Source organism: Nicotiana tomentosiformis, chromosome 1, assembly GCF_000390325.3.
Source record: "Nicotiana tomentosiformis chromosome 1, ASM39032v3, whole genome shotgun sequence".
NCBI classification, from domain to species: Eukaryota; Viridiplantae; Streptophyta; class Magnoliopsida; order Solanales; family Solanaceae; genus Nicotiana; species Nicotiana tomentosiformis.
Window position 1 is genome coordinate 150,639,509 of NC_090812.1, and position 12,050 is coordinate 150,651,558.

The window sequence follows — 12,050 nt, forward strand, 5'->3', positions numbered from 1 at the left end:
TGGTCTCGGCGCAGTGATGATGCAAGACGGTAGGGTGATTGCCTATGTATCCAAATAATTAAAGGTACATGAGAAGAATTATCCGGTCCAGGACCTTGAGTTAGCAGCTATTGTTCATGCCTTGAATATTTGGCAACATTATTTGTACGGTGTCCATTGTGAAGTTTATACCGATCACCGAAGTTTACAGCATCTGTTTAAATAGAAGGATCTTAATTTGCGGCAGCGGAGGTGGTTGGAGTTGCTTAAGGAATATGATATCACCATTCTCTATCAACCCAGAAAGGCCAATGTGGTGGCCGATTCCTTGGGTCGTAAGGCGAAAATTTTGGGCAGCTTAGTATACCTACCGGTAGCAGAGAGGACTTTAGCCTTGGATGTTCAGGCCTTGGCCAACTAATTTTTCAGATTGGATATTTTCGAGCCGTGCCGAGTTTTGGCTTGCGTGGTTTCTTAGTCTTCTCTTTATGATCGTATCAGAGAACGTCAGTATGATGACCTTCATCTATTTATCCTTAAGGACACAGTTTAGCACGGTGATGCCAAGGAAGTTACTATTGGGGATGACGGTGTATTACGGATGAAGGGTAGGCTATGTGTGCCTAATGTAGATGGTTTGCATGAGTTGATTCTCCAGGAGGCTCACAGTTTGTGGTACTCCATTCATCCAGGTGTCGTGAAGATGTATCAGGATTTGAGGCAGCACTATTGGTGGAGGCGAATAAAGAAAGATATAGTTGGGTTTGTAGCTCGGTGTTTAAATTGTCAACAGGTGAAGTACGAGCATCAGAGATCGGGCAGATTGCTTCAAAGACTTGAAATTCCGGAGTGGAAGTGGGAGCGTATTACCATGGACTTCATAGTTGGGCTCCCACGGACTTTGAGGAAGTTTGATGTTGTTTGGGTGACTGTAGATCGGTTGACCAAGTCCGTGCATTTTATTCCAGTTGGGACTACTTATTCTTCGGAGAGGTTGGCTGAGATTTATATCCGTGAGGTTATTCGCCTACACGGCGTGCCAGTGTTCATTATTTCAGATCAGGGCACACAGTTCACATCACAGTTTTGGAGAGCAGTACAGCGAGAATTAGGTACACAGATTCAGCTGAGTACATCATTTCACCCTCAGACAAACGGACAGTCTGAGCGCACTATTCAGATATTGGAAGATATGCTACGCGCTTGCGTTATAGATTTCGGGGGTTCTTGGGATCAATTTCTGCCACTGGCAGAGTTTGCTTACAATAACAGCTACCAATCGAGCATTCAGATGGCTCTGTATGAGGATTTATATGGGAGATGATGTCGGTTTCCGGTGGGTTGGTTTGAGCCGGGTGAGGCTAGGATATTGGGTATTGACTTGGTTCAGGATACTTTGGAGAAGTTCAAAGTGATTCAGGAACGGCTTCACACGGCGTAGTCTAGACAGAAGAGTTATACTGACAGGAAGGTCTGTGATGTTGCTTACATGGTTGGATAGAAAGTTCTGCTCAAGATTTCACCCATGAAGGGATTGTTGAGGTTCGGGAAGAAGGGCAAGTTGAGCCCTCGGTATATTGGGCCTTTTGAAATACTTAAGAATATTGGAGAGGTGGCTTATGAACTTACATTGCCGCCTAGTCTATTGAGTGTTCATCGAGTGTTTCATGTATCTATGCTCCGGAAGTATGTCGGGGATCCGTCTCATATTTTGGATTTTAGCACAGTGCAGTTGTATGGTAATTTGACTTATGATGTGGAGTCGGTGGCCATTTTTGACCAGCAGGTTCGAAAGTTGAGATCAAAGAACATAACTTCAGTGAAAGTGCAGTGGAGAGGCCAGCCAGTCGGAGAAGCTACTTGGGAGACTGAGCGGGAGATTTAGAGCAAATATCCACACCTATTTGAGACTCCAGGTATAATTCTAAACTCGTTCGAGGATGAACGTTTGTTTAAGAGGGGGAGAATATAATGATTCGGCCGATCGTTTTGAGTATTACAACCTCGTTTTCCCATTTACTGCTCAAATTGTGATTACAGTTGTTATTTGACTTGTTGGGATAATTGGTTCGGGTCCGGTGAGGTTTTGGAATGATTTGAATACTTAGTTGCAAGGTTTAGAACTTAAGTTAAAAAAGTTAACAGGATGTTGACGTATGTGTAACGACCCCGAAAAATATTTGCTAAGGAAATTAATGTTTCGTGGTACCGAACTGGGTTTATGTGTTTGAGAATTGTAGAAATTCTTTGCGACGAGCTTGCTCGCCGCGGCTCGGACCTTTTGAGTTGAACAATGCACCGGGAGTAAAGGAAAACTTTTGCCAAAAAAAGTCATTTATGCGGCCCACTATGCGGTCGCAGAATCACTCTGCGGACCGCATAATGATTGCAGAGTGAATCGGAGGTGGGGCAAGTTTGGAGGAAGGTCTGCGGCGCCTTATGCGATCACAGACCAGTTCTGCGGTGCATTATACGATCACAGAACAGGTATGCGGACCGCATAACGGCCGCAGACTCAAACAGTGTTGCCCAGTTCCGGAGGGCCTTTTTGCGACCCATTATGCGGGCTGCAGAAGCATTATGTGATCGCATATGTGACAGGAGATCCGCGTCGGGCTTCAATTTTTCTAATTTTTGATCCGACCCTATTTCGGTATATTAAGGCAAAAAGGGCTCTTTTGGAGCAAAAATCTGATATTTTTAAAGAAAGGTGAGAGTATCTTAGAGAGAGAAAGAGAAAACCTAGTCATTTATCCATCAATTCTTGTTCAAGGTTGGAAGATTTCACAAGGATCTTGCTAAGGCTTCAAAGAGGTAAGAATTTCTTCCCCTAATTCTTCAATTTCGAGCTTGGGTAAAGATGGGTGACTGGGAGTATGATTCTTGAGTGTAAGAGTATTATTTATACATACACGTACCAATAAAGTTTGTGGAAAGATTGTTGAGTTTAAATGGGTAAATATTGTGTTGAAAATGGTAGAAATCTTCAAAAAAATTAATTGAAGATTTGAGGGCCGAGTTGATGTCGGAATTTGGTGAAATTTATATAGTTGGACTCGTGGTTGGATGTGCATTCATAGTTTATAATTTTTGTCGAGTTCCGAGGCTTGGGCCTCACGAGCGATTTTTGAGTTAAATTTTGAATTTTATTGGAAAATTAGTATTTTATTATGGAATTAATTTCAATAATTTATATTGACTGAATCGAATTAATTGTGGCTAGATACAAGGTTTTTAGAGACCAATTCGCGAGGCAAGGGCATAGCAGAGTAAGAAATTATGCGGTTTGAGGTAAGTAACATTTCTAAACTTGGTTCTGAGGGTATAAATCCCTGAATTTCATGTTGTATGAATTGTTTGGAGATGACGCACATGCTGTGTGACGGGAATGTGGGCGTGCATCATAAAAATTGTGACTTAAATTGATTTCGTGGAGTTGCATAATTAAATAAATATCATTATCCGCATATCCTCCCCGTGTTAAAAAATTGAGCTGAGACTCATGTTAAAGATCATGATTTGGCTATGCGCCGATATATTTTGGGACCCACACGGGTCGTATTGCTGTTGAATTATTTGTTTAAATTTATAATTTTGTACTCAGTCACATCTATCACTTGCATATCATATCTCAATCTCTTTTGTCATTCACTGATACTTCATCTCATCATGTCGGGTTGATTTTTCATGTCATTGAGAGTCCGAGAGACTGGAGATTCTGAGTGATAGTTATATCTATTTATTTATGCCTGGATGTGACTATTATAACGATTGGGCTGAAGGAGCCCCTTCGAAGTCTGCACCCCCATAGTGAGCATAGTTGATATATATATATCTGGGATGGATCTTCCCTGGGCATGGATCTTGCCCGAAGCATTGATATTCGGGGATGGATCTTCCCCTGGGCTGGATCAGCTTTATACAGTACTGAGTGACTGACTGACTGTTAGTTGATAGATATACATATATATATTTGGGATGAATTTTCCGTGGACTGGATTGGCCATATACAGTACCAAGTGATTGAGTATTTTAGATTGTGAGTATACGGAGTTTTCACTAAGGTGCATTACATATAGTATGTACATTGGCATGTAGATACAGAGATGTCATATTCCTCGTATTATTTAGAATTAATCTGTTTTATTTGTACTGAAAGCAACTGATGAACTGGAAAGCATGCCTACATTTCTGTATTATTATTATTTATATTGGAATGTACTTGCGGAGCTCGTCACTACTTTCAGCGCAGAGGTTAGTCTTGTCATTTACTAAGTTGGTTGTACTCATACTACACCCTGCAACTCGTGTGCAGATCTAGGTATCTCCGGACACGGCGGTTGCTAGCTTTTCAGAGCTTTATCTATGGAGACTATCGAGGTAGCTGCTTGGCGTTCGCAGAACTTGACTCTCTTCTTTTTAGTTGTTGTATTGTTCTATATTTTTCAGACAGTGTTTTTATCAGTCAGCCTTTATTATCATTTAGATGCTCATGTAGTTAGTGACACCGGTTTTTGGGAATGTATCTTATGTCAGTAATTTGTGAGATTATTTTATGAAAATTCAAATATTATGTTTTCAAACTTGAAAGAAATTATGGTTTATTGAGGTTATCAGCTTGCCTAATGTTGAGATAGGCGCCATCACGGCATGTTAGAATTTTCGGGCCTTGACATAAAGATTGACACCTTTATATTTTAGAAATATTTTTAAAAACTTTCACTCTCATTTTACCCCTAGGTGTGTCAGATATGGCTTGTCCCCAAAAATATGTTTTCCAAAAAATGACTTATTTTTTACGTTTATTTGGAGAGTGGAAATATTTTATTAAAATTTTATAATAATATTAGAAAATAGAATATTATTATAATAAAAATTTTAAGTATTAAATATTGATAATAATGTTAAGTATTGATTGGAGCAATATAAAGTTTAGGGTTGAGATAATTATGAAAAATATGACTTCCAAAAGTGATTTCGTGAAAAAACTTTTCCTTCAAAACATTTTCGAGCAACTAAACCAAAAATATAATTTATTTTTTTGTAAATTATTTTATAAAAAAAATCGTCAAACCAAACATACACTAATTCATTCACATGACTTGTCTAAAAATTATAAATTTTTAAGATAATTTTGATTTGTAACTATATTTAATTAGTGTGTCAAAATTATTTATTTCTTTTTTGATCTCCAAACAAGAAACAAGTTTAAGGACAATGATAGTGAAACAATAGATATATCCGTTTTTGGACCGGACTAATCTGAAATTGTACCGAAAATTCCACTTTGAGGATAAATTGCTCCATATTAACAACGACTCCATATCTGAACTTCCATTTAGTGGTTTAAAAAATTGGATGGCCCTTCCACAAAATTAACTCCCTCATCTCTGCATTAGCATATATAGTGGGCGTTTGGAAGAATTGTAAAATTCCGAAAAAAAATTAAAATTGGTATTTGAAAATTAGAGTTGTTTTTTGATATGAATATAATTTTTGGTTATTTTTAAATTTTTATGAGTGATTTGAGTGAACATTTTGAAAAACAGTTTTTTTGAAGTTTTTTTTAATTTTCGAAAAATTTTAAAATTCATTTTCAAGTGAAAATTAGAAATTTTATGGTCAAACACTGATTTCGGAAAAAAGTAAAAATTATTTGGAAAAAAAAAAAAACGAAAAAGTTTTTTGGCCAAACGGTCTCATAGAATGATAGAATTGATAGTGAACTTCACATCATAAAGTTACTTTAAGATAGAATAAAAAGACCGCCTATAGTTGATATAAATCGATAACCTTAAAATAACAATAAAAATTGTGTTATAACTTTTTTACGGGCAATTGACTATAATAATAATAATAATAATAATAATAATAATAATGTAAATTTATACTTTATGAAGATTGTAAAGAACATGTTACAACCGATTAAATAGACTAATAATTTTTAAATCATCATCAATGAGGATCAGAGGGCCATATCGGATCATTTATTACTTGTGGGATTAGCAAAGAAAAAATATTCTATTGACAGGATATTTTTTCCTTGAAAAATATCTTCACAAGGACAACTAATCTCCTATACAAACTTAGCTTAAAAAGGGCTAGGTAGTGGCTTATAATATAGTTGGGGATAGAGGTGGGACAGGAGGGCTGGTAAAATTACATAATTGTCATAATGTCAAGTAGCAAAGAGCAAAATCGACCGAGAGTTGCATTTGTTAGAAGCGTTTACTTTCGATATGAAACTTTTTTTGCGAATCCGAAAAAATATTTTGTTCCAGAATTTTATAAAACTAATAAAATTTTACACACTAAATACTCATATATAGGTGATTGTATCAAGAAAGTTAGATATTTTTTCTGAAAACTCTTCTAATGTAATATCAAATAGGACTCAAAAAGAAAATATAGATAAATCAATTTTTGCTAACAAAAGATAAATATCAGGAAAGAAAAGAAGACTAGAGTTGGTTGTTAAATTTGTTAACATGACAAATTAATGCAATATTATTGGACTAGTGCTTATAGTAGAGAAATAAATAGTATGGTTCGATCTAAATCAAATATTAGGCATATGCTTGAAATTTGATAATCCATTCTTCATCGATTCCTTTTAGCAAAGAGAAGGAATTAAATTAAATTTGTCTAACCCCACAATAAAGATAACAAAAATAGTGGAATTTCAGTGTCAATGAGTTTAGTGAGATGAGTATTAATCCATTCACAAAGGGATAAAATGATATAATTGAAAGGATAAAAGTAACACCTCATAATTTAAAGTTTAAAAGTTGCAAAACATAAATATTTTAGGAATTTTTTTATGTATTAACCCTCATTTTAATGCTATGGAAACGTAGATGAGAAAAGGAGGATAAAGGGAAGAACTTGAATTCTTCAGAATATTATTTTAAAGAAAAATGTACCATTTTGTATCAGAAAGATGGCAACATCATGATTCATGGGTCATAATGAAAGCCGAAAGGAGGAAGATACCACTTTATGTGCGGGCCAAGGCTTTATTATCACAGAAAATTACATTGGATAAAGTTTTTTTTTTTTTTTTGGGAGAAATTCAAAAATAGCCAGATTTAGATGTGATAATTGAAAAATAGCCACAATTTTAAAAGTAATTAAAATATTACCATTTTTCATGTAAAGATAAATCTGAATGAAAACACTGTTCAAAATCCGAAAAATATTCCAGCATAATATATTAGAGTTCTAGTATAATATACTTAAACTCCAGTATATTATGCTGGATTTCCAATATATTATATTGGAACTCCCATATATTATACTGGAACTCCAGCATATTATATGTATGCGGAACTCCAGTATAATATATTATACTGGAACTCCAGTATATTAACTTACATGTACGCGGGTATTTGTAAGTATACAATAATCTTAAGAATTGATAAATCAAAGTAAAAATACATATTACTTGACCATAATTACCTATTAAAAAGTATATATGCAAGACATATATGAGATTCATTAGTTTTTAAATAAACACCTTTTGTGGCTAATTTTTTTTCTATTGTGTGCGTGCATGCCTCTCCATACATAATGTGAAACCTACATGTTCCACGCACGAAGGTGAATAAATAGTATCGGTTAGATAAACATAGGCGGATTCAGGATTTAAATTTTATGGGTTCAATATTTAAGTTTTATAGTATTGAGCCCATTATATTTTTAAAGTTATGGGTTCATATATACTATTTTTTACATATCAATAGATTTTTTCATAAAAATTTATGTCTCACGTCGAAATTTATGGATTCAATTGAACCCGTTCCTATTATTCTATATCCGCCCCCAATACACAAATACTAGCTGCAAGTTACATGGATTGATGATTTGGCAGCTGACTCGAAAAATTCAAACGGCAGGTGGGCTTTTATTTCAATTTTTAGTTTGGAGGGAAATTTAGTTAGTAGGAGTCACACTTTGTGCATTTCTTATTTTTGAATTTCATTCAATTATCGATTAGTATAAGTAGAAATGACTATAATAAAGATCCTTATGCATTTGGTGATAATACAAATCTGATCCTCTTCTTCTCTAATTTCTCCTCTCCCCTCTCTTCCTCTTCCTTCTAGTCTCGAATTACTTTTCCATTGGTGGAATTGGATACCAAATTGGTATCATATGGTATCAAATATCGGCAATCAATGGGTCCTCGCAAAGCAGTGGATGTTGCAACTGAAAATCCAGTCCCCGGCCTACAAGAGCAATATGAAGATTTAGAAGCACAATAGGTGGATCCGCGAGCTATAATTGACTAGAAAATACAGGATCTAAGAGATGACATGGAACACAAGCATGCAAAGATGATTCAAATGGTTAGCTCACTCAAAAACTCCATTGATAGTGTACATCTACAACAACAATCACGAGAGAGTGCATCCACCTTCCACAACAGAGAACCTGGAACTCAATTGAGACAAGGTATTCTAGGTCCTAACCCTTATTGCACTAACTCTAATGGTCGTGGACATAACTTGTTATTTCATCGATTCAATGGGGAGAATTTGAAAATTTGGTTATATAGAGCTGAACAATACTTTTCCGTTGATAATACACCTAATAATTAGAAGGTGGACTTGGTCGCAATGAACTTAGATGATGAGGGTCTAGTGTGACACCAATCATATCTAAAATGTAGAGACTCAGTAATTCCACCTAATTGGGATGAATATATGGTTAATTTGGTGGAAATATTCAGTGAAGAATTCTTGGATCCGATGTTAGAATTAAAGCAATTAAGGTAAACTGGTTCTGTGAGAGAACTTCAATTTGCTTTTGCTCGATTATTGGCTCAATGTGACCTATCTGTTAGCCAAGCTATCTCATGTTTCTTGGGAGGTTTAAAATAGGAGTTGGTGAACTCTGTTAAGATGCATGAGCTTCAAACACTTTCCAAAACCTACAGACTAGCTAGATTGGCAGAAGCCACCTTATCTGCTAATGCTAGAGCTCAGAAATAATATTTCTCAACCAGCTCCTATTTTCCTGTGAAAATACCATCTTATGAACCTTCCTTACATAAACCTAACCAACCTACTTCTGCCCTTATGTCTAAATTAGCCTTGCCGGCTCCTAATATTGCCAATATCACTAGAACTAGAAGGACCTTATCTAAGTCTGAATGTGATTCACCTAAGAAGGAGTGGTCAACAACTGAAGGTGATACTCCTATGATTTTCTTGTATGCTCTTAATGGTTTACATGGTGCTCAGACTATTCATGTGACTAGATATAGCGACAAACGACCTATACAGATTCTACTGGATGGTGGAAGCACTTACAACTTCATTGATGAAGAATCTACTAAGAAGTTGGGATGCACAGTTCAACCTACTAAGGTAGGATATTTTAGTCTAGGAAATAATACTTTGGAAGCTACATCATGAGTAGTTAGGAACTTTGAGTGGATTCTGCAGGGCACTACCTTTTCATCTGATTTGATTTTCTTTCCAGTGGGAATATATGACTTTGTCTTGGGTACTTTATGGATAAAAATTTTGAGGCCTGTTACTATGGACTATTCTGAGCTTACTATGGCATTCAATTACCAGGGTAAGTTCCTTCTGTTGAAGGGAGTCTCAGATGAATACAAGGTGCTCAGTTCCAAACGTGTGGGGTAAACTAAAAAGGGATGAGGTGCAATTCTTTATGTTACATGTGATTGCAGATCAGCCTACATCAGCGAGTAACAATCAGCTTAATGCTTTTCATCTGGACAAGGAGCATAACATTCCATCTCATATTGAGCATCTCCTTAGGAAGCATCCACATGTCATTGCTGAACCTGCTTCACTACCTCCAATCAGTGGTCCCTTTGATCACAAGATACCCTTACAACCAGGAGTTAAAGTTGTTAACATTAGACCCTACAGATATTCAGCCATGAAGAAATACATCATAGAAAAACTTGTGAAGGAGATGTTGCAACAAAGAGTAATTTAATATAGTAATAACCCATTCTCATCACTTGTGATCTTGGTAGGCAAAAAGGATGGGTCTTGGAGGCTCTGTGTAGATTGCAGGGAGCTAAATCAGTGCATCATCAAGGACAAATTTTCCATACCAATTATAGATGACTTACTAGATGAGTTGGCAGGTGCAACCATTTTTTCTAAAATAGATCTAAGATCTGGATACCACCAAATCAGAATGGTAGAAGATGATATCCCAAAGACAGCTTTCAAAACACACATGAGGCACTATTAATATTTGGTAATGTCATTTGTCTTAATCAATGCCCAATCTACCTTCCAGTGCTTGATGAATCACTTATTCCAGCAGTTTTTAGGAAATTTGTCATGGTATTTTTGATGACATTTTAATATACAGTGGCAATTTGCAAGATCATGCTAGGCATTTGCAGCAAGTTTTTGACACCATGGTACAACATAGCTTATTAGCTAAACAATCTAAGTGTGCTTTTGGGAGTCACTAGAGTGGAATACTTGGGTCATTTTATTTCTGCTGAGAGTGTTTCAACTGATCCTAAAATAATTGATGCAATGCAACAATGGCCTACCCTACTAATGTTAAGCAGTTGAGGGGCTTCCTTGGCCTGCCTGAATATTACAGAAAGTTTATTAGGGGATATAGACTCATTAGTAGACCCTTAACTGATCTGGTCAAAAAGGATAACTTTAATTGGTCTGAAGCTGCAGAACAAACTTTCAAGGAGTTGAAAATAGCCCTCACTTCTGCTCATGTGCTAGCTTTGCCTAACTATAGCCTTCCATTTGTGGTGGAAACAGATATAAGTGGTACAAGAATTGGGACTGTTCTTATGCATAATGATCATCCTATTGCTTTTATTAGCAAGGGACTTGCTCCTGGGCATGTTATTTTATCAGTCTATGAAAGGGAATTCTGGCTCTAGTATTTGTTGTGACTAAGTGGTCCCATTACCTCTTAGGATAATATTTCATGGTAAAAATCGACCAAAGAGTCTCAAGTATCTCCTGGAACAAAAGTTACACATTGATTCACAGATCAAATGGCTTTCTAAATTAGTACCATTTGACTTTGAGATTCAGTATAAAAATGGTAAAAAATATCTAGCTGTGGAAGGAGATTGAAGGAAGTTGGGTTACTGATTTTGAGCTACGGTCTTTTATCATTACATTACAAACACAACCACAAAAGCATTATACTTGGATTAATGGCCAGCTTGGAAGGAATGGCAAGTTAGTCATTGGTAATGACACTACTTTGAGGAATAAAATTATGACCTTGTGGCATTCTACACCAGCTGGAGGCACTCAGAAATTGATGCCACCACTAGAAAATTCTTAGCCCATTTTTATTGGAAAGGTATGAGGAATGATATCCTTTATTTTGTTCACAAATGCTTAGTGTGTCAAAGAAACAAATATGACACTACTGCTTACTCTGGTCTTCTGCAACCCTTACCCATTCCTGCACTACCTTGGACTGATATTAACTTGGACTTCATTGAAGGTCTGTCTAAGTCCAAAGGCAGAACTGTTATTTAGGTGGTTGTGGATAGGTTGACAAAATATGTCCATTTCATTGCCCTTAACCATCCTTACACTGCACAATCTCTGGTGCCTATCTTCCTGGTATATCCAGTGATAGGGACCCCATCTTCATAAGCTCTTTTTGGCAAGAGTTCATAGTGTTACTCTGCAGACATCCATTGCCTATCATTGGTGTTTTTGTGTTGATTCTCCTTCTGACTGGTCTTCTTTACTTTTCTTAGCAGAATGGTAGTATAACTCTAGTCCCCATTCTGCTATTCATACATCTCCTTTTGAGAAGCTCTATGGATACCCTCCTCTACTATATTTGCCTTATCTTTCTGGTGATTCTTCTTTGGATTCTGTTGAGGAGGTTTCTTTGCTGAGAAAATTTAAACTACAGCTAGCCAAATTTTATCTAGCAAGAGCACAACAAAGAATGCAGGACCAAGCCAATGCTCACAGAACTGATAAATAATTTACTGTTAGCGATTGGGTCTTTGTTAAACTACAACCCTACAGACAATCTATATTATCTACCTCTCCCTACCACAAGCTCACTTC

General features: G+C 36.3%; 1 protein-coding gene across 1 annotated transcript; it reads left to right on the forward strand.

The window, feature by feature from the left end:
- The first annotated feature begins 10,522 nt into the window (after positions 1–10,522).
- On the forward strand, positions 10,523–10,885 carry LOC138891585 (uncharacterized mitochondrial protein AtMg00860-like). The gene has a single exon (XM_070175144.1). It carries the CDS (start codon positions 10,523–10,525, stop codon positions 10,883–10,885), a length of 363 nt encoding a protein of 120 aa, XP_070031245.1.
- Positions 10,886–12,050: the final 1,165 nt, after the last annotated feature.